Genomic DNA, 22,655 nt, shown 5'->3' on the forward strand with positions numbered 1-22,655 from the left:
TGTTCCTCCACTGCGGTTTGTTTTTTTTTCTTTAGCTCTATCTAATCTGTTTGAGTTTTAGCTCGATTTAATCTGTTTAACGAACAGATCTTCTTGTGTACGAATTGTTGTGTTATTTTCGAACTGAATTTTCTGAATCAGAGATTCGTGTTATGTTTGTTTTGGTTTTGAATTGTTGTTGCAGTTTTGTTATGAATTTCCAGGTGTTTTTGAGTGCATTGTGTTAGTTTTGATTTTCTGTATTAATTTCGTGTTTTTATTGGTGAATTCATGCTTGGATGAGGGTTTGAGCTGTTTCCGAGGTGATCTGGTAGCTCTGATTAAATTTTTGGGAGGCAGTAATATTTATACTGGGGGGCAGTAATGTGTGTTCAATGATATTTTAGTATCTATAATTGTTGCTTGCTGATCTTTTATTTGAATTCATTTCAATTTATTACATTTTCGAAATTGTTTTTGCTGTTTTGACTATATTATTGGGGACCAGTAGTATGTGTATTGGGGGGCAGTAATGTTTTTATGTGATATTAACTCGCTGTAATTGTTGTCTAGGTATCCTTTTCATTATTTTAAAAGTAATTTGGTACTGCTGCTATTTCGTTGTCGTAGTTTTGATTAAATCATTGGGGGCACATCTCAATTTAATGGGGGGCAGTAACATGTGATGTAGGTTTAATAATAGATTCGTTCGGTTGTGTTTTCTTCGCAGGTCTATGGCTGATCCTCTGGTTGCTAGGTGCCTTTACTCTGGCAAAGGTTATATGATTCCTTTGAATCAATGCATCAGCTACTCTGAGTTGTATGAAGACATTTTCCGTACATTCCAGTTTTTGCCAAGTGATATTATTGAGCTTCAGTATTCAGTTCCAGGTTGTGAAGTTTGTTTTCTTCGTAACAATCGTGATTTCCAGATGCTGTTTTGCTCTGCTAGAATACATAGGTTAGAGTGTGTCGATATTTCAGTTTTAAAGATTGGGGGAGGTTGTAGGAGAACTTGTTCTGTGGATAGTGGGTCGGAAGTGATTGATGAAGATGATTATTTGGGTGATGCATTCAGGACTGAAGTTCACAAGACGTATTTGTCTGATGAGTGGAGTTCTTATATTCATCATGTCGGGGATAAGTTTCATGGTGCTGCTGAGCTCCGTGAGAAGCTCAGGAAGTATGCAATTGCAGTTGGTTTCGAGTTTGTTTTGCTGAGAAATGATTTGGACCGTATTCATGCAGTCTGTGCAAATGTTGGAACTGAAGGATGTGAGTGGCATCTTCGTGCTTTTTCATCATCTGCCAATGGTTGCCTTTACATAACAGTGTTGAATAATATTCACACTTGCAAGGGTGTAGTTAGGACTCAAAAGCACAAGCTTTTGGGATCCAAGGTTGTCAAGACTTGCATTGCTGCTGATGTTAGCTATAATCTTTCATTGACGCCAAGGGAGATTATGAGCAAGTTCAAATCGACTTATGGGTTTGATATTTCCTACAAGGTTGCCTTGAAAGCAAAGCATCGGGCTAAGGAAGCGATTTATGGTTCCGATGCAGACACGTTTAGCAAGTTATCATGGTATAAGGAAGCTGTTTTGCAGAGTAATCCCGGCTCTTCTTTTGTGTTGGAAGTTGAACCATCGACAAATCGTTTTCAGAGGCTTTTCGTAGCTTACGGAGGTTGTGTAGAAGGGTTTCAATTCTGTTTGCCTGTGTTGTATGTTGATGGAACGTTTGGTAAGAGCATTTACAAGGGGCAGATTCTGTCTGCAACTGGAAGGAATGGGAATCAAGGTAACTGTATTGTTTATTGCCCCCCCCCATACATTTATTATTGGCCCCCAGTAATATTGGCTTTTGTTATAGTTTCGTCTGTGTGCTTAATATTTCTTGTTCTAGTTTCTTTCATTGTGATAGATATCATTTTTACATTGCTGTGCGACGCTGTGATAGGTTCCTGCCGTTCAATATCAACATTATTGGCCCCCAGTAGACTGATTTTCCTGTGATCTGGTTTATGCAGGTTTCTACCCTCTAGCCATATGTTTTTGTGATTCTGAGACAGATGCAAACTGGACATTCTTTTTCAAGCATTTGAAGAGTCTGCTTGAACCTCAAGGAAGAGTTATCACATTTATTAGTGATCGGGGTGTTGAATTGTTGAGTGCTTTCGATAAGGTATTTGCTGGTAATCCTCATCTGTTTTGTTACAAGCACTTGGTGGCGAACCTTGCCGGTAAATATAGGGGTAAAGGTAATTCAAAATTGATTGAAGATGTTAAGCAGAAGTTTTTTAAGGTTGCATATTCCTCTACTGAGAAGGAATACCGTTTCAATTTGCGGTTGCTTAGAGCAGTTGGTGGTGCCGATATTATTGACCCTTTTCTTGCTGAATTGCCTGTGGAAAATTGGTGCCGTGCATTTTATACTAGTTGCTGATATGGAATTATGGCTAATGGGATTGCTGAATCATTTAACTCTTGGATTGCAATTGAGCGTTTGATGCCAGTCTATTGTATGCTGGACCAGACAAGAATTAAACAAATGGAGATGGCCGGTAAGAGGAGGGAAGAGGCAGAACGTTGGACCACAGAACTAACTCCCAAAATGGAGGAAAGATTGAAGGTGCAAATGGAGAAATCTCGTCGTTTCAGTGTCCATTATTCTAGCCCTGGAGTTTATGAGGTTCGATCTGACTTTTCATATGTAGTCAACATCTCCGATCATTCATGTTCATGTGTGAAATGGCAGATCAATTGTTTTCCTTGTCCTCACGGCCTTGCTGCATTACAGGCTGCTTCTGTAAATGTATATGATTATATTGATAAGTACTTTCAGGTTGATATGTTCAAGAAAAGCTACAGTTTTCCTATCTGTCCGATAACCAATGTTGATATGTCTTCTTCAGAATCTGCTTCTGAATGTATATTACCTCCCCTTTCGAAGAGGCCCCCCGGGAGGCCTAGGGTGAAGCGGTTCAAGTCGGTTGGAGAGGCTGAAAAGAAGCTGATTCGTTGTGGTCGTTGTGGCAAAATGGGCACTCATAACAAGTTGAGCTGCACTGAACCTCTCGTTCAGTAGTAGTATATGTTTCTGTAAAGAGTCGTTAGGTTTTGAATTTGTCTACTGGGGGGCAGTAATTGGTTTATTGGGGGCCAGTAATTGTTTATATTCAGGCACTAATAATCATTTTTCTTTTAAGATGTCAGATTCTTACAGTTGGGATGATTAAAATAGTTTTTACACAGCTGAATTTAAATTTTCCAACAGGTTTAATGCTTACAGGTGGTTTCTGGGGGGCAATAAACATATTAGTGCCCCCCAGTAAACACATCAATTCAAGGACTCGTTGTATGTTCACGCTCAAACAAGCATTATTCTTTTCAGAATACAGAATTATACGTTTGGCTTCTTTGCAGTTGCTTTTAGATAGTTTAAGTCAATTTTCCAACAGGTTTAGCTGTTTTTAGTGCTTACAGTAGGTTTCTGGGGGGGGGGGGGGGGCAATAAACAAATTCCTGTCCCCCAGTAATGTCATCTTTTATATGACATCTACTTATTTGAAACCCTTTTCAAATGTTGCCAACAAATTTAAAAGCCAACTGAGATACTTCTGGCCATCTACTGGGGATATTAGTGGGGCCCAATAGTATTCTGACCTACAAACAACAAATTACTGGGAGGTAGTAACATGTCTACTTTGGATCATTTTGTGTAAGGTGCATGCTTCTAATTGAAGTCAGCCCAATAATGCAGTTCATTTCACCATAGTGAGAAGGTAAGGCTAGTACGAGAACTTTACAATCCCTACTCTTCGGATACGAAATCTACATTTCTAAATATGTTATATCTTATCTCGCTCCTCACTTTCTGCCCAATAGTAGGTGCATGAACCTCTCAAGCAATCTTTTCCTCATGTTGTCCCCGCCTTCCTTGGTTGGTTCTATGCCATTTACTATGCTCTCCATGTAATGGAGCATAAAGGGCCCGCAATCACCACTGTAAAAAAGTAAAAATAATTTATGTTTATGAATGTAGGCAGCAACGACAAATGTTACACAACTATTATGACAAATAGGTTGCTTTAATTTACTTACGATGATGTGTTCTGTTGCGGGCAGTCAAAGTCTTCAAAGAGTTCATAGTCTGTCTCCACAACGTTATTCTGTAAGATCCAGTTTCTGGTTTGTTTTTCCTCCTCGGTCATTGCTTCTTCAACAATAATCAGGTTTTCCTTATCATCTTCGCCTTTGCATTTTTCTCGAGTGATATTTGGATCTTGGCTTTCGCCCCGTATTCTCATCTTAGTCAAGTTCACAACATGTATGAATTTCTGTATGTGCTTTACCTGTTTTTTGCAGACATGGAATTTTAGTTCAACAAAAGTATGATAACAGTATGGAAAACATAAATCTGCATTTGTGGAATTACTACATACCACTCTTGCTGCATTCAGTTGGTACTTCTCCTCATTGGTGAATTCATTGATTGGTGGCCTCAATGAATTCATATGACTGAACCTCCTTGTTTCATTGTCAATTACCAGCAAGGTGTAGTGCATGCTTGTGGTGTGGTGAATTGGTACTAGCACCTTTTTGAAACGGAAGACTGACCACAGGGGTTCATAAAGGCTGTGTACTTACGTGTCTTTCACAGCAACGTTGAAGAAGTCTCTATAGTGCCTTGCCACTGCTGGGTCCAGTGTCCTCCATGTTGGCTTATCGCATTTAACACCCTTGATCTTGATATTGTTCAACATTTTTCTCTGGGCTTGCAGCATGATTCCTGCTTTCTTAGGTGCAGCTCTCTTCGTAATTTTTGCTTCTTCCGGAGTGTCGTACTCCCACTCCTCCTCTCTAGCCTTCTTGGCAGCCCTCCGGTATGTCTTCACGTTCTTCACTATAGAATGTATCTCCGGAGTTTTCTTCTGTGGTTCCTGTTTGGCTGGGGTCCCTTCCCTCTGTTTTTCCTTTCCCATTACTCCCATCACTTCCTTCTCAGCAATAATCCTTATGATGTTATCGAGCTGTTCATCTTCCTCTTCATTCCCATGTACTTGTTGCCCCGGTTGTAAACGGCTTTCATCTTGTTGTCCAGGTATTTCCTCTGCAATAGGAAACGTTGACGTCACCGTGTCCGTCGACTTTCCCACACTGGCTGCATAATGGGTCTCCTCTCCTACGCTTTGTCCAAAGTTTGGATTTTCATCCTCAACTTCATCTTGGGGGACCACTTTCGGCGTGAAAGGAACTATCTCAAGTTGTTTTTGTGGTGGGGGGACCTCTCCTTTCTCCTTTTCAAGCCGGATGTACAACGCCCTGATGAGGTTATTTTTTGCCCTCTTTTCAATTTCCAGCTCTTTAATCCTCTCATCGGCAACCTTTAGTTTGACCCATAGATCTTTGTTCTGTGCATTCAGTTCTGTTAATGTCTAAAAGTTCGGCGGTAGCTGAACCTTTGTTAACGCTAATCCGGTGGGCGGATTGGTACTTATGTTGTTCTCAAAGCTTCCGCTACCTGTCAAGTGAAATACACAGGGCGTCAGAGGGAGACCGCGCCGGGCGGTCTTCAACTCTCCGATGCCTAAGTTAGTCAATGTATTTATGTTGACAGAGTAACAGTAGATAAGTATTGAATGCGTAATTAATGAGGAGAGAGGAGAGAACCTTTTATAGGTGAGGAAAAGGTTGATCTTCTCTTTGTTTTCGATGTGGGACTGATGTGCTTCAGTCCCCAGCTCTGGGAGCTTCTGATGCTACCTTGGCGCGGCGCGTGGCGGCGCGTTGGCGGTGATCTGGGGGTGATCCGCCGCCGAGGTTGTAGCCCGCCTGGCGGTGTGTTTGCATGTCATTCCTTTGGTTAGAATTAGTACCTTTGGCGGTCGAATGAGCGTGACCCATTATAGCTAATTATGCTTGCAAATGTACATGTATGTACAAGTCCCCCAATTCCCCAGTCAAGGAGGGCAATCTTGGTTGGGGAGTTGTTCGGCGGTTCGAAGCGTTTTCTTCCGCTAGGCTTGCAAGAGCATAATTAGCGTCAGTGCGTTGTCAACCATGGATTTTACTGAGCAAACGCTTTATACCCTTTCGGGTGGGCCTCTGCTAGGCCCCCCAGGGAGTCCCCCACTCCCCGGCTAAGATAGACCTCCGGATGGTCTGTAAATTGTTTGTTGAGGGGGAGCTGCGCGGAGCAGAGGGTGTTGGGTAGCGAGCCCAATCTTTAGCACCCAAGTGACGGGGGTCAACGTGCCTGATCAGGGCCGTCGTAGACTGTTGACACAAGTCCCCGTGTCCCGTAGGGACCTTCTGACGGTAACGCCGCTTGGCGGTCGTTGTCAGAGTGAGGCGTGGCCTCGGGATCCGCCGCTGGCGGAAGTCCCCCCGCTGATTGGAGCAGGAAGCAGCGTCCAGTAGACGTGCCTGGCGGTATTTTATTGAGCGATACTGCGCTGAACAAAGTACGCGGCCTGCAAGATGATAAGGGGCTCCGCTAGAGGTGTGTAGCGGAAGATGCCCCGCTTGCAAGATGTCAAGGGAGAAGTTCCGCTGGCGGGGTTTCGCTCAGCGGAGACTTCGTCACTTGGAAAATGACAAGGGAGAAGTTCCGCTGGCGGGGTTTCGCTCAGCGGAGACTTCGTCACTTGGAAGATGACAAGGGAAAAGTTCCGCTGGCGGGGTGTCGCTCAGCGGAGACTTCGTCACTAGGAAAATGACAAGGGAGAAGTTCCGCTGGCGGGGTGTCGCTCAGCGGAGACTTCGTCACTTGGAAAATGACAAGGGAGAAGTTCCGCTGGCGGGGTGTCGCTCAGCGGAGACTTCGTCACTTGGAAAATGACAAGGGAGAAGTTCCGCTGGCGGGGTTTCGCTCAGCGGAGACTTCGTCACTTGGAAAATGACAAGGGAGAAGTTCCGCTGGCGGGGTGTCGCTCAGCGGAGACTTCGTCACTTGGAAAATGACAAGGGAGAAGTTCCGCTGGCGGGGTTTCGCTCAGCGGAGACTTCGTCACTTGGAAGATGACAAGGGAGAAGTTCCGCTGGCGGGGTTTCGCTCAGCGGAGACTTCGTCACTTGGAAGATGACAAGGGAGAAGTTCCGCTGGCGGGGTTTCGCTCAGCGGAGACTTCGTCACTTGGAAAATGACAAGGGAGAAGTTCCGCTGGCGGGGTTTCGCTCAGCGGAGACTTCGGACGGTTGGGGAATCCATCGCAAGTGGTTACTTCCACCAGACGCTTCGTCTGGTGGTGGTTAACACGTGTCTAACCCGTAGAGGGTTAGCGTGCGGAGGCTTGTCTCCTAAGCCTAGCCGTCTTCTCGCCATTAATGATGGTAATCATGGATTCCGTAACCGAGGCGACGCCTCGGTTAATCCGGAGAGTAAGTGGAAGATCGCGACACGTGTACGGCCGGTGCGTGATGTCGTTTTTAGCGGACGGCTGAGAACGCGCTGATGTTGACGTAAAAGGGGGGGAAACTCAGCGAGATTTGACACTTTGGCAAAAGCTTCAAACGCAGTCGTCGTCTTCCTGCCTTGCTCGTGTGATACCGAAGGGAGAGGCTGCCAGAGTTTGGAGGTATCGTTTCCGGAAAAACGAAGATTTTCCCCCCTGAAGGCTCTCGCTCACCACTACTCCGGAGTTTTCGTCACTAAGGTTGGTTTCTTGATTTCTGTCCCTGTTTTATTGAATCTGCTATTTTCTGGGTTTTGGTGTTTTTGGATTTTGGGAGTTTTTCTGTGCTTTTCCGTGTTCTGAGGTGTGAGGTGAGATTTGGGGGGGGGGGTGGTTTATTGTGGTTGGCAGAGAGTTGGTGTTTAGGGATGTGCTAGATGGTCGAATCTGGGTGGAGTGTGCTTGTTCTTGTTTTGGCATTTTCTGGGTAAATTGCCCTTGATGTTCTTGGCTGTGACTGATGTAAGAATAGGCTAGATCTGTGTTTGTGCTAACTGGTGTGGGTTTTAGGGTTTGGGATGGCTAACGTCATAGAGATTTCGAGCAGTGAGGATTCCGGGTCTGACGTGTCATTCAGCGCGGCGGATAGGGCTTTTATTGACTCGTTGCGTCCGTCTGCCCATGCAGGAACCTCACTGCCAGAACCGCTAGAGGTTGAGCCGCTACAGACCATACTCTGGGAAGTAGCCATGGGTCGTGGTCCACGTCCAGAGAGCTCTAGGGCGGGCGAGGCCGCTGCTGCAAAAGCTAGGTGCGACGAGCGTTTGGCGAGCAATAGCGCCGCCAGCGGCTCCGCTGAGGTAGAAGAAACGGCGGGGGAGCACGTTGAGTCAGCGTGGTTCTTCCCGGATGGCACTGCTGTTGATGAGGCAGGAGGGCGGATGAATGCCGCCGCCGTTACCCGAATGAAGAAGGCCTTTCGGCTGCCGGGATCGGTGAAGCTGCGCCCGCCGACGGTAGATGAGAAGGCGTCGATTCTCCCAGAGGGCGCGGCGGCTGTACATGAGGCGATATTCCGCCAAGGAGTGACACTCCCGCTGGTGCCGAATCTCCAAATCCTGGTGTGCGAGTTTGGCCTTGCTTTTGGTCAGATTTGCCCCAACATGTGGCGGTTGATGTTGGCGATGAACTCACTGTGGCGGTTGTCCGGGTGCGAGGGGCCTACTGTGGCGGAGGTGCTGCACTTCTTCGAGCTAACCTACGTGAAGCGCCAGGGTTGTAGAGGGCAAGTGAACCTGAGCCGCCGCCAGGGAGCGCCCAAGTTGATCGAGAATCTAAGGGATTCCATGTCCTATTGGCGGGGAAGCTTCTGCGTCGCCACAGAAGGATGGGAGTACCAGGCTGTGGGGAACGAGGGAGGGCCGGCGTTTAGGATTAAGTCGGAGTTCCAACCTATTCGAGGTCGGTAACTAAGTTCCGCTGACTGCATCTGGCGGGTGCCCGTATTGTATGTATTTTGACTAATTGGTTTGTGCTTGTGCAGCGGGATTGCGGTACAACTTAACGCGCGAGGAGGAGTGTCGCGTGGCGCAGATTAGAGGTTGTTGGCGGAACCGCAACTTGCTGGACTTCCGACTTCTGACTGGCTGGGAGTTGCTAGTTGCTCAGAAATTAACTCGGGCCGTTGGTAAGAAATTGCCGTCAGGTTGCCCTTGTTTTTTTTTTTTTTTTTTTTTTTGTGCTAAGTAGCCAACTGACTGATTGAGTTTTTTTTATTTTATTTTTTTTAGAAACGCCGCCAGGTAACAAATCGAGCCGGGACGCTTTCGAAAAAGCCATGGACCGCGCGGAGATTGATAATTTCCTGGAGACGATGTATGCCGAGGGGATGGTGGCCCAGCAGACCGTAGTGGACCCCGAGACACTGGCGCTAAGCCAGTCAGAGGTTCCGGTCTTGTTGCAGATGCCGCTTCACTCGCACCTTGGCGATGATGGGCTGCCCGTCGTTCAAGGGGCCGCCACAGCGGCTGCGACGAAGGAGAGGGTACCCGCCAACCGGCGTGGTGCTCAGAAAGAAAAGCCGGTGCAGCCGGCAGGGAATGTGACCGCCCCAAGGGAGGACCCGCCGCCGAGGGTGACGAGGGCTGCTGGCGGAAATACCAGGGTGCTTGAGAGGAAGCGTCGGCAGATAAACTCCCCCAACGAGGAAGAGGATGAAGATGTGGAGACGATTGGGGCTCGGCATCAGAAGAAGGCCCGCCAAGCTCCGCTGAAAGCTGCGGTAGTGGAGGGAGAGGTGCCCACCTCCAGCGACCTGGACTCATTTGCCGCCTACGCGGAGTTTATGACAGGTGGCGAGCGGGAATTTCTCTTCCACCTGTGCGAAAGGCTAGGGTTTGGCGGCCTAGCGGGGATCTCACGCCCGACAGCGATTGACCAATCGCCCTACAGCTCGGCGTTTGGTCAGGTATCAGCCGGGCTGTACGACATGTTTGAGACGGCGAAGAAGCAGCCTCTGGTCGAAGGGGAGCTGAGGGAGGAGATTCAAAGTCTCCAGAAGGAGCTGGGGGAGTCGAGGGAGAAGCTGGCGGAGACAGAGAGGCGGCTTGTCAAGGCTGAATGTGACTTCGCCGACGTCCGCGGTAAGCTCAACGTGGCGATCGAGCGGGACTTGGAGAGAAATGACCGCGTGATTAAGCTGGAGGAGAATAACTCCCTGCTGGAGGAGCGGATAGCTGCCAAGGATAAGAAACTTATTATCGTGCAGCGGGAGTCGGTCGCCAGGGCGACGGAGCTGAAGCGGCTGGAAGGCCAGGTTGCCCGTCTGACGGCTGAAGAGGATGCTGCCGCGGCCGCCGCTGTGGAAGCGTTCAAGCGGTCGGCGGAATATGCGAAGGCAATGACCGAGTCTGCGAAGGCCGGGGCTTTAGCAAACATAGAAATGCTGAAGCGGAAGGGCGCCATCGACTTCGCCAAAGCGTCAAAGCCTGATGCGCCGCCGGCCAAGAGTGCCCCGCTGGACAAAGAGGTCGTGCCTGCCCCAGCGGGAGGTGCCCGCTCAGGCAGTGGGGAAAGCAGTGCACATCCGATGGAAGGGTCCCAGCAGACCCCCACTCCCACACCGTCGGAGGTGTCGCGTGCCGGATTTCTGGCGGCGCACACCCGGGCGGATGGCACAATAGAGACCCCTAGCCCGACAGCTCGAGGGTCCGATCAAACGAGTCGAGCGATCGTGCCACCGCCTGCTGCAACAGAAGATGCCGAGGGCAACCCCTGAAGCCAGCTGGGACCGCCAGAGATTCCCCCCTGAACTTTGTTTTTTTTTTTTTATATATATAGCCGTTGAGGTACAATAGCTTGTAACAGAAATTTTGAAATGGAATGAAGTTTCGACGTTGTGTTTGTTATGATGTGTTTGTACCGCTAGTACCTTGACTTGTATATTTTTTTTTTGTGTCAATGAAACATTAAAGGAATTAAGATTGGTCCAAGTGCACCACGTAGCGGACGAGGTCCGCTGACGATTGCTGGCGTTGCCAGTTGCCCTCAGTGCTAGACTTGGTAACAATGGTTTGAATAATTCCTCGTTTCATTGATAGCTGACTGATCAGCGTGTACAAAAGTGGGGTAGTACCCGTTGGGTAGCTTCCCTTAGCTAAATATTGAGCAAGAATTTAGCTAAGTCAAGATGCTCTTGGGTAGCGGTATGACTATTTGTAGTAATACCGAAGGTGTTCGGTATTCCAAGGGTGGGTCGTCGTGATGCCATCCTTGTCCATTAAGTAGAAGGTGCCTGGGCTAACGACTTCCACAATTTTGTATGGACCTTCCCAAGTTGGGCGGAGTTTTGTTGGCGGTGGAATCACTTCCTTCATTACCCAGTCCCCCAGTTGGAGGTTCCGGGCCTTGACTCTGGCGTTGTAGAAACGCGATACCCGTTGTTTGTTTTGCAAGTTGTGCAAATGGGCCTTGTATCTTTTTTCTTCTAGGAGGTCTCTGTCCAGGTTGATGCCGTCGCTGTTGGTCTCCGGGCAGTAGCCTTCGACCCTAGCGGTAGGCTGAGTTACTTCAACAGGTAGGACAGCCTCTGTTCCGAACATCATACAAAAGGGTGTCTCGCCGGTGGCGGAAGTTGAAGTAGTCCGGATGGCCCATAGAACCTCTGGTAACTTCTCCGCCCACAAACCCTTGGCGTCGTCGAGTTTCTTTTTGAGCAGCTTCTTGATTATCTTGTTGGCCGCTTCGACCTGGCCGTTGGTTTGGGGATGAGCGACTGACGCAAAATTCATCTTGGTGCCAAGGTTGGCGGTGAAAGATATGAGTTCCTTATTGTTGAACTGTGTGCCGTTGTCTGTAATGATTGTATGTGGGACACCATAGCGGCAATAGATGTTCTTCCAGAGGAAGCGAATTACCTTGGCGGTAGTTATTGCCGTGAGTGGTTCCGCCTCTATCCACTTGCTGTTGTAGTCGATGGCGACGATGATGTACTTGAACTGACCCTTGGCGGTTTGGAACTTTCCCATCAAATCGAGGCCCCACGTGGAGTGAATCCATGGGCCGACAATAATTGACAGCGGCTCTGCCGGTGCATGTGGGAGATCTGCAAATTGTTGGCATTTGTGGCAAGATCTCGAAATCCGCCTGGCGTCATCGCCAAGTGTGGGCCAAAAGTAGCCCTGCCGCATTGTGCGGTTGGCCAAGGATCTGGCGCCTGAGTGGTTTCCGCATTCTCCGCCATGGATTTCCGCTAGGACGGCCTTTCCCTCCTCTGGGGTTAGGCAGCGGAGGTTGGGATGAGTGAATCCTTGGCGGTAAAGTTTACCATTCTGGATATTGTAGCGGGTTGCTCTCCGCTTGAGCTGCCGCGCCTGAACCTTGTCCTCCGGCACTGTGCCATTGCGCTTGTATGCAATGATCTCATCCATCCAGCTGGGGTTGATCTCAATGCTGAAGATCTCCGCCAGGGTCTTTGTGATACTTGGTTTGTCAAGGCATTCCACCCTTGTGTCCGCTGGACTTTGATGTGGTTGGGCGGTTGCCAGTCTCGCCAGTGAATCAGCCTTGGCGTTCTTTTCCCTGGGGATTTGTGTGATGGTGTGAAATTTGAACTTTTTGAGCAACGTTTTGACGTACCCCAAATGTGCCGATAACTGCTGGTCCTTGGCCTGGAAGCTGTCGTTGACCTGGTTAACGACTAACTGAGAGTCGCTGAATATGTTGACGCTGTCAGCCCCTGAGTCAATGGCGAGGAGCAAGCCGGCAATGAGGGCCTCGTACTCCGCCATATTGTTTGAAGCTTTGAAGTTGAATTTCAACGCATACTCCGCGTTCAGTCCCCCAGGTCCTGTTAAGATGACTCCGGCGCCGCTGGCCTTGGCGCTGGCGGAGCCGTCCACATGCAGGTTCCAGTTTGAGTGTAGCGGAGCTGCCTCCTCCGCGGTAACCATTTCTGTTCCAGGCTCCGCCCCGGTGCCGGGTTCTGGCTGACGCTCGGTGAGCTCGGCGATAAAGTCCGCCACCGCCTGACCTTTCATGGCGGTCCTTGGCTTGTATTCTATGTCAAACTCGCTGAGCTCAATGGCCCACTTGCTGAGGCGCCCTGAGTGTTCAGGGTTCTGCATAACCTGCCTCAGCGGTTGATTGGTTAACACGTGGATCGTGTGAGCCTGAAAGTATTGGCGGAGGCGTCTGGCGGCAACTATGAGTGCGAGGGCGAGCTGCTCCAAGGGAGGATATCGTGTCTCTGCCCCGTTCATGCCCCTACCGGCGTAGAACACTGGGAGCTCGTCCTGAGCCTCCCGCCTGACAATGGCGCAGCTTATTGCCGATGTTGAGACCGCTAGGTATATGAATAGCGTCTCTCCTTGCACAGGGACAGAAAGGAGAGGGACTGCCGCCAAGTATTCCTTCAGGCCTTGGAACGCCGCCTGACATTCTGGGTTCCAGTTGATGACCTTCTTGTGAGTTGTTTTGAGGAGCTTGAAGAATGGGGCACACTTGTCGGTGAGTCTGGAGATGAATCGAGAAAGGGCGGTTAACTTGCCCTGGAGGCACTGGACGTCTACCTTATATTTGGGGTCCGCCAGACTGAGGATGGCCTGTACCTTGTCTGGGTTAGCCTCGATGCCTCGTTCGCTGACGATGTAACCCAGAAATTTGCTGGCGGTGACCGCAAAGAAACATTTTTCTGGGTTGAGGCGCATACCGTAGGCTAGGAGAATAGTTATTATGATTCTGAGGTTTGCCACATGTCCGCTGGCCTTTATGCTCTTAACTAGCATGTCGTCCACGTAGACCTCGATAATTTTTCCCAGATGTTCGGCGAACATGGCGTTCATCAACCGCTGATAAGTTGCGCCGGCATTCTTCAGACCGAAAGGCATGACATTGTAGCAGTAGAGGCCTTTGTCGGTGGTGAAGGTGGTGCATTCTTGATCGCCGGGATGCATCTTGATCTGGTTATATCCGGAGAAAGCGTCCATCATGCTGAGGAGCTCGTGTCCGGCGGTTGCATCGACCAGCTGATCGATACGGGGTAGCGGAAAACTATCTTTTGGGCATGCTTTGTTGAGATTTTTGAAGTCGACACACATTCGCCACTTGCCGCTGGGCTTCTTGACCATAACCAGATTGGAGATCCACTGGGGATAGATGACCTGGCGGATGAATCCAATGCCCTGGAGCTTGGCGACCTCCTCTCCTATTGCCCGGTACTTTTCCTCATCAAAGGCTCTCCGCTTCTGCTTGATAGGGTAAAAGGATGGTTTGATGGTCAGCTTATGAGTGATAATTTCAGGGGAGATACCTGGCATGTCTGCATAGGACCATGCAAATACTGCGGCATTATCACGCAGGAACTGGGTGAGCTCTGCCGCCACCTCTGGGTCTAGGTGGGCGCCTATGCGGACTGTCCGCTCAGGGTGCTCGTCCGAGATGCAGACAACTCTCAACGACGTGTCCGGGTTGACCGGCTCTTTCCTTACATATTTTTCCTCCTCGTCTCGAGGATCCTCGAAAATATCCGAGGGCGGTGCGTGGTTGCCCACGGTCAGGATCTCATGGCGGCGCGCCGAGCGCGCAATGGTCGTTGAGTAGCACTCCCGGGCCAACTGTTGACTTCCTCTCACACAGCCCGTGCCGTTGGGTGTGGGGAACTTCATGAGAAGCATGTATCCGGCGATGATGCACTTGGGCTTGTTGAGTGTCGGCCGCCCAATGATGGCGTTATACGAACTGAAGCAATCGACAATGATGAATTCTGTATGCACCTCCGCCATACATGGACTAGTGCCAATAACCAGTCTCATGTAATCAGACCCCAGCGGTTGTGTGACGTCGCCGGAGAAGCTGAGCAGTGGTTCGTGATCCTGGAGTAGTTTCTTGTTCCGTTTGAGGTTGTTGTAGCAGCCGTTGAAGATGACATTGACAGCGGAGCCACTGTCCACCAAGATTCTCCCCACTGAGAATTTGCCAAGAATGGCGTCGACCAAGAATGGGTCGTCATGGGGTAAATTGACTCCGCGCTCCTCCTCCTCTGAGAAGGTGATAGGTTCCCAACCTGACTTTGGGAGTTTGGCGGATCTCTCATAGCGGATGTTGCAGACCTCCTTTGGGTGATTGGCACGTGCATGGCGCTTTCTAGCCCTGTGGGACATGCTGGTGATTGGAGCGCCGCCATCGATGGTGTTGATGCGGCCCAAGGTCTCAACATTGGCAATCACTGGTGGTGGCTGGCGTACCTTGAACTGCTCCAACTTGCCGTCGCGGTACAGAGTCTCGATGGCCGTTTTGAGGGCATTGCAGCTGTTGGTATTGTGGCCGCTGTCCTCGTGGTACTTGCACCACCTGCCGGTGTTCCTGGGCTTGCCCGTCCTTGGGTACCTTGGAGGGGGTGGCGGTGGGATCTGATCCTTGCACTGATTGTAGATGTTCTCATATGAGGCCGTTAGGACCGTGAACACTGCATACCGCTGTGAGGACTCCGCCAGCTTGTTGCGGTTATCCCCGTGGGTTTGGCGGTTGCCCCTGTTGTAATGCTGGTCCTTCTGCCGCTTGCTCTGATGGTGGCCCTGCTGCCATTCCCTCTTCTTGTCAGGTGGCGGTGTTGAAGGGGTCTTGCTAGCGGTTTCCTGATGACTAGGTGATGGCTGTGATGATTTTGCTGGAGTTGCTGGCGGCGGTGGGGTTTCTCCATACGTAATGAATTCCGCCTGGGCGTGGATGACCGCCTCACTCATAATGTGGTCGTACGCCGCATTTGGGTGATTGTAGTTGAGGTGATAGAGGAATGGCCCCTTGAGAAGTCCCTTCCTGAAGGCCGCCGATGCCATTGTTTTGTCTAGGTCACGGCACTGAGATGCTGCTGCCCGCCACCTTGTGACAAAGGCCTTCAGTGATTCGTCCTCCCCCTGCTTGACGCTGAACAGTTGACTTGTGTTGTGGTGTCCGGCGGACAATAGGATGAACCGGGAGAGGAAGGCATGTGATAGTGCATGGAATGAGTTGACAGACCCCGGCAGACACTCAAAGAACCAGTTCATTGCCTCACCGTCCAACGTCTCACTGAACAAGTGACACAAGGTGGCGTCATCGAATCCTTTGTTGTTGGTGACTTTCTTGAAGGTGTCCATGTGGACAAAGGGATCGGACAATCCGCCGTAATGCGCCATCTTTGGGGTTTTTGCAGACGCTGGTCTGATAGCTTGCAGAATCTCAGCGGTGAATGGCCCAGGTCTGGAAGCGAAGAGTGGATTCTGGGTTGGCGCTGGGGCGCCCGACTCCGCCCGGATCAGCCTTTGCTCCAGTTGGTGCATCCTTTCCAATATCTGGGCGGTTGCAACGCTGGCGGTGTCAGCCCGGGTACTCCGCTGGACCTGCCTGCGCCTTGGCGCAGGCGGATGGCCCTCAGTCCTTGCCCTAGCCTCCGAACGGTTGGTATGCGGCACTGATTCCGCTTCCTGCTCAATCATTAGTTGGGGGATGGGCGGTGGTCCCATTCCCGACAACTCAGGTGGGTTCAGCGATACCTGCATCTGTATGACTGGCCCTGGTGCCAATGTGCCAGTGCCGGGTCGACTACGTCTGGTGCTGCGTGACTGCTCGCTCAGTGCTGGGCGGGCGGTAGGCTCCAGGGTCCTCTTTAGCTCTTCAAAACGTGCCAAGAGCGTAGCCACCTGTCCCTGGGCCTCAGCCTTCTCCTTACGCTCCTCCTCACGCTCTCTGTTTGCCCTATGAATATCCGCCAGTGCTATCTCGTACATAGCGACGAGATCCTGGCCCGGCGGGCGGCTACTGCTTGGGTTTGCCTCGCCGCCGGGGTTGGCCGGTGTTGTAAATAGTGCGCGGTTAACGCCTATCGTTGGATCGGAGGGTTGGGGGATGGTGGACTGGTCCGCCCGCTCCTCAGCGTTCCCTCCGCTACCGTTAGTCATGGTGGATGTAGTGGGATGACCTTTTGTTCAAGGATTCCCACAGACGGCGCCAATGTTAATGTCTAAAAATTCGGCGGTAGCTGAACCTTTGTTAACGCTAATCCGGTGGGCGGATTGGTACTTATGTTGTTCTCAAAGCTTCCGCTACCTGTCAAGTGAAATACACAGGGCGTCAGAGGGAGACCGCGCCGGGCGGTCTTCAACTCTCCGATGCCTAAGTTAGTCAATGTATTTATGTTGACAGAGTAACAGTAGATAAGTATTGAATGCGTAATTAATGAGGAGAGAGGAGAGAACCTTTTATAGGTGAGGAAGAGGTTGATCTTCTCTTTGTTTTCGATGTGGGACTGATGTGCTTCAGTCCCCAGCTCTGGGAGCTTCTGATGCTACCTTGGCGCGGCGCGTGGCGGCGCGTTGGCGGTGATCTGGGGGTGATCCGCCGCCGAGGTTGTAGCCCGCCTGACGGTGTGTTTGCATGTCATTCCTTTGGTTGGAATTAGTACCTTTGGCGGTCGAATGAGCGTGGCCCATTATAGCTAATTATGCTTGCAAATGTACATGTATGTACAGTTCCTCGTTTGCTTTGGCAAGCCTTCCTAGCTTTGCCTCCATTTCTTTGGTGGGCTTTGTCTCACCAATTGCTGCTTCCATCTCCCTGATTAGTTCCTTGATATTCCCCGTCAGCCTTTCATTTTGTTCCTCTTCCGTTTGGCTTGCCTGGGGCACCTGCCAAAATTTGAACCAAAACCTGTAAGTTATTGGTCCCCCATAATGTGTTTACTGGGGGCCAGTAATAATATTATTGCCCCCCAGTAGACTACCATAGAAGCTCATATTTCATTTTAAACAAGCCAATTTTTTAACATTAATAAACAAACATCAGTTATTCATGTCATAGGCTTAGTTTAAGGTATAATTGAACATGTGTCAACAAATTACTGGGTCCCAATAATGTATCTATTGCAACCCAATTGCTGGCAACAGACAAGCTCAGTTGAGCCACTCACCCAGTTGTCAAAGCTTGGTGTGTCCTGCACCTCATCACCCATCTCGAGGTCTTCCAGTCCAATTTTCCCTTGCCACGGTCCAGCTTTTATCAGATCCTGTTACATTTAACAAGTTAGTAATGTGTAGTAAACATTGGAAAGAACATAGATGTAATGTTTTTGTAATTTGCTTACCACGGCTAAGTTCTCGTTCCTGTACAGCTGTTCCAGGCTAAATATTTCCTTTATCGACCATCGGATGAATCGTGGAGTTTCATTCTGCTTTCCAAGTATCCAGGTCTTTGCCCTGGTCTTCTCAAGGAACCAGTAATATATGAGAAGAAGGCATCCATTCAAAACAGATGGACTGTTCCTCTTATACTTTTGTAGCCCTTCCATCAAGAAGTTCAGAATTAATCTTGGCCAGTTGTACATGTTTATGTTCTCAATCCGTTCACATACGGCGACCATATCCCATGTGATCTGAGCACCGGTTCGGGTGAAAAAGAATGTGCTGAATAGATATGTGATCATTAGCACGGCTATCTTCCTGGCATCTTTCTCTTTTGCCGGCTTTGTCAACTCAGTTACCAAATTCGATTCCACCTTTGTTCTGAGGACAGCATGCGTCTTTAAAGGGCTGCCAAAAATTGGAGAGTCTTCCATCTCTTCCCTCACCACCCTCCTGTTCACATTGAACACTTCTCCTTCAGCCGGGAGGTGAAATAAAGTCGTGATATCCTCCTCCGTTATTTCCATAACAACATCCCCAAACTTCCACTTGTTGTCTGTGCGGTCGAAGTGCCTCATGAGTATCTCCAGGTCCGCTTCATGCTTGTGGAGCTGGATCTCGGTTATCTTGTCCTGCCAGAACGGTTCCATCATTTCTCCAAAGTCTGTACCCTTCAAAATCTCCTTTGTCTTGTCTGGTATTCTATCCTTGTGTGCATTGACCATTCTCCAGAATGCACTGAGCGTGCACTTCTGTTGCTTCCACTCAATCTTTGCTTTTTGGGTCTCACTTTTCTGCTCTTCCTTCTTGATTTCAGCTTTCTTTTTCTTCTTGGCCTTCTTCCTCTTTGTTTTTTCTTCTTCTGAATCCTCTTCCTCTTGAACAGGTTTCCTTTTTGGTTGTTGTCTTGTTTTGATTACGAACCTCTTCGTTGTCTGTTCACCTTCTGATTCGGATTCTTCTTCTGATTGTCGTCCTGAATCTTCATTCACTTCTTCTTCAGCAGATTCTTGATCAGAATGATGTTCTGCCTGTTGTCGCTTCCTCTTTCTGATTTCGTCAAATTTTTTTTGCAGGGTTTGGTTAAACGTTGTATCAGTGCAGTTATCTGAACTCTCTGAACTCCTGTCATCTTCTTCTGAGTCACTCATTATGGTGAATCTTGGTCTACCCATTCTACACCAAAACAAAACCAACATGATCATTCTAAAATAGTAAAGAAAAGGGTTCTGACCCCGTATGCAGACATTATTGGGGAGTAGTAATGTGTCTACTGCCCCCCACTAAACCATCAGAAATCGCACCAGATTCAAGGATTCACAGTGTATTGCACATTATCACAAAGAAAAACACAATGATCATTCTATAATCAACAAGAGATGATGACTGTCTTCTGAGGAAGACATTATTGGAGGGAAGTAATGTGTCTACTGCCCCCCACTAAACCATCAGAAATTGCACCAGATTCAAGTATTCACAGTGTATTGCACATTATCACAAAGAAACACAATATTTGTTTTAGAATCAACAAGAGATGATGACTGTCTTCTGAGGAAGACAGAATTGTGGGGAAGTAATGTGTCTACTGCCCCCCACTAAACCATCAGAAATTGCTCCAGATTCAAGTATTCACATACTGCACCCCAATATCTGTCTACTGCCCCCCACTAGACTGACACAAACCTCACACTTTCCATCAAACATTACACCGGTTCCTATATTTCGCTGTTTATAGAATTTATTCACACTCAAAGCAACAGTTAAGGTCTAAAAACCAACATTATGATGGTCAATAATATCTCTACTGCCCCCCAGTAGACTGACACAAACCACACAATTTGTTTCATTTATCGACTACTGGAGTTTAACACTACATTTACTGTGGAATATCAGTTTCAGTCCGTCAATAAATAAAGCAGTCATCGTTGGCCCCCAATACAAAGTCTACTGGGGGGCACTAATGTTACGACTTTTATGGTTATGACCCCAGAATAGGCGTTCAATAACACCTCATTTTCTCTAAATTAACTGTTTAGAATCGACAAGCAACATTCGTATCAGATTTTCTCAGTGAGGATACCGGACACCCTATATTTTCACCGATTTTGGAACTTGCAAAGTCGTTCGAGAAATTTCACAGAAATGTAACCAAAATGAAACTTCAAATTACTTTAAACGTAAGATTTTGTAATAGGTTCTTCAGAAAACATGAAAAAACTGGAAAACGGAGTCGGAAATTGAGTTTTTACCTGTTTCGATATCTTCGAAGCCGAAGAAGGGAAAAAAATTGCCGGACCTTGAAGCGTCGTCGCCGTAGAACGGTCAGAATCCAGGTGAGAGAGAGAGAGAGAGAGGGAGAGATAGTGAAAGAGGGAGTGAGGCAGAGAGAGAAAACGAATCGGTTACGGAGGGAGGAAGAGATTTGACCCAGATTGACGCTTGATAGAGATGGGTAACTGACGAGTCGTGCGGTTTTAGTGTAGTGGCACTACCGTACTAACAATTTTATCCGGAGCCTAGATGAGTCATGACACAGTAGAATTGGGTAAGTGGGCACAAACAGTTAAAGATGGAGTGATTGGGCAAATATTGGGTTAAAAATTGGTAACTGGTCACGGCCCCTATTATTAATTATGACATCCCCTCAAATCCTCAGGTTAGTCACTTAGTCTTGCCTTTTTGTTTGCTATTTGTGGCATGGTAGGCCACTGATCTTTTCTGCTTTATATTGTTGATATATTTCTATTGAATTGTTGCTCTTTATGCCTCGATATGCAGTATTACGTCCATCGAATAGGACAAAATGCTTGTGACGGACGATCTAGAGTTGCAATCTCTCTAGTAAATCAGTATGAATTGGAGTGGTATATAAAGATAGAGAAGCTTATTGGTAAGCTACAGTTTCCATGTCTGTGTTGTGAGACACAAAAGAAGAGTGTTTGGAATGCTTACTGTTTGTTTAATGTCCAGGCAAAGAGTTACCTCAATTTCCTGCTCAAGAAAAGGAAGTCCTACAATTTCTTGAACCTGTCAGAGAAGCCAAAATATTGGCCGAATCAGTACGTAATGTTCATCCCAATTTGGTTTACTTACTCTTCATTATCAACAATTGGGATTAATTAAGTTGATATACATTTTTATTTTGTTTTTTATTAGCCCACAAATTATTCGGTGTTTTCATTTTAGTTGATATGATCTACATTTGATATTTACAGAAAACAAGCGGAAGTGGAGACAAGAAAGAAAGGATGGTGAAGACTGAAGAGCATATTGAAAAGTAGTCTTTAGTCAGAAATGGAAAGTGCAACTAAGATAGATTGGCTTCAACTCAATTCTGTCAAATTTTGAACAACATAGTTTTTCTCGGATCGTTAGCATATTCGTTATCATCGATATTTTCTTCAGCTAGTTGTTTCCAGTGTAAAACAGATAGATTACCTTTTTATATCTCGACTCAAAATCACCTATGCAAAATTTCTTTAAAGCATCTCATAGTGTCGGGGATTTTTGAGCCGGCTCACCCTAATCAAGTGAATTTAATTGTCATGACATACAACCCATTTTGTATTTAATTAATGCTTTAGCTCTCATCGTTTCATTCATCTTCGTTTTCCTTCCACTCTGAAAATGGCCGAATCTGACCTACCTGAAGATGTTATAGTCAATATCTTGTCTTGGCTGCCCGTCAAATCCTTGATCCGATTTACCTCCGTTTCAAAACGCTTCCGATCCATTATACTTTTCGACCCCAAATTCGCCAGATCTCAGTTTAAAGCAGCTTGTCAGCTGAAAACCCTAGGTCGCAGACTCCTCTTCTCCACCGACACCCCTCAACTCGAATCCCTAGACTTGGATGCTCCGTGGTTTGGAGACATTTCCTCCGTCAGAAAGCTCAGTTTCCCTCTCAAGGAACCGGCCTTTGATGTCAGGCTACTGGGCTCGTGCAATGGTTTGGTGTTTGTAGCGGTTGTAGTCTGTGATGATTTCAAGCTTTACATCTGGAACCCATTAATGGGATTCTTCAAGGAGTTGCCCCAGCCAGGTTTGTCTACCCTGCCGGTCTATTACGGTGTTGGCTATTTGTCTGCCACCGACGACTACAAACTTTTCGCAGGCTCTTATGGGAAAGAGATCGAGATGTTCTCCTTGAGAGCTCATGTTTGGAAAACAATCCAAAACCCTGGCTATAACAGAGGCAATATGTTGGCGTGAGGGAAACATGGAAAAGTAAAAGTGGAAAAGTAAAAGTGACTTACCTGCCTAATTTCCGGATCTGTGTCTATTACCTTCACTATTAGAATAGTATACACCTTGTATATATTTACCTCTTCTGAGTAAGAGCTTGTAAGAGAGAAATATAGGAATTCAATCATCTTCTGTAAAACATCAATACAAATTATTCTCTCAATCTTGTTATCTTTGACTTGGTATCAGAGCAGAGATCCAATTTGGACTCTGTTTGTTCTGCCGTGTTTTTTTGTTTTTCGGGTTCTTTTGGTTAATGCAGTTTCGGATTCTTTAGTTTTTTCGGGTTCTTTTTTGGTTATCTTCCCTCCAGCACACTACCATCACCGTGAGCCGTTCCCGTAGCAGCAGCAGCAGTTCGGTCCAGTCCTCCGCATCTTCCG

The 22,655-nt window shown here is 48.0% G+C and overlaps 3 protein-coding genes across 3 annotated transcripts; 2 read left to right on the top strand and 1 right to left on the bottom strand.

Annotated features, from left to right (window-relative positions):
* Positions 1–2,433: 2,433 nt before the first annotated feature.
* Positions 2,434–3,066, top strand: LOC133733376 (uncharacterized). The gene has a single exon (XM_062161018.1). The coding sequence runs from the start codon at positions 2,434–2,436 to the stop codon at positions 3,064–3,066; it is 633 nt and encodes a 210-aa protein (XP_062017002.1).
* Positions 3,067–3,848: 782 nt separating this feature from the next.
* LOC133720765 (uncharacterized) lies at positions 3,849–4,607 on the bottom strand. Its single transcript, XM_062147237.1, has 3 exons — positions 4,424–4,607; positions 4,083–4,333; positions 3,849–3,984 (listed from the first exon to the last, which is right to left on the bottom strand). The coding sequence occupies exons 1-3, from the start codon at positions 4,544–4,546 to the stop codon at positions 3,849–3,851; spliced, it is 510 nt and encodes a 169-aa protein (XP_062003221.1). The 5' UTR covers positions 4,547–4,607.
* Positions 4,608–21,654: 17,047 nt separating this feature from the next.
* Positions 21,655–22,239, top strand: LOC133733384 (F-box protein CPR1-like). The gene has a single exon (XM_062161022.1). The coding sequence runs from the start codon at positions 21,655–21,657 to the stop codon at positions 22,237–22,239; it is 585 nt and encodes a 194-aa protein (XP_062017006.1).
* Positions 22,240–22,655: the final 416 nt, after the last annotated feature.

The sequence above is a fragment of the Rosa rugosa genome, chromosome 1, assembly GCF_958449725.1.
Source record: "Rosa rugosa chromosome 1, drRosRugo1.1, whole genome shotgun sequence".
In the NCBI taxonomy this organism is placed as follows: Eukaryota; Viridiplantae; Streptophyta; class Magnoliopsida; order Rosales; family Rosaceae; genus Rosa; species Rosa rugosa.

Excerpts from the sequence above, each read along its gene's own strand:
- LOC133733376 (XM_062161018.1), top strand. The coding sequence starts at position 2,434 with ATGGCTAATGGGATTGCTGAATCATTTAACTCTTGGATTGCAATTGAG.
- LOC133720765 (XM_062147237.1), bottom strand. The coding sequence starts at position 4,546 with ATGCACTACACCTTGCTGGTAATTGACAATGAAACAAGGAGGTTCAGT. Across the intron at positions 4,334-4,423 it reads AACTGAATGCAGCAAGAGTG|GTAAAGCACATACAGAAATT; the intron begins GTATGTAGTAAT and ends TGCAAAAAACAG. Across the intron at positions 3,985-4,082 it reads CCGCAACAGAACACATCATC|TGGTGATTGCGGGCCCTTTA; the intron begins GTAAGTAAATTA and ends ACTTTTTTACAG.
- LOC133733384 (XM_062161022.1), top strand. The coding sequence starts at position 21,655 with ATGGCCGAATCTGACCTACCTGAAGATGTTATAGTCAATATCTTGTCT.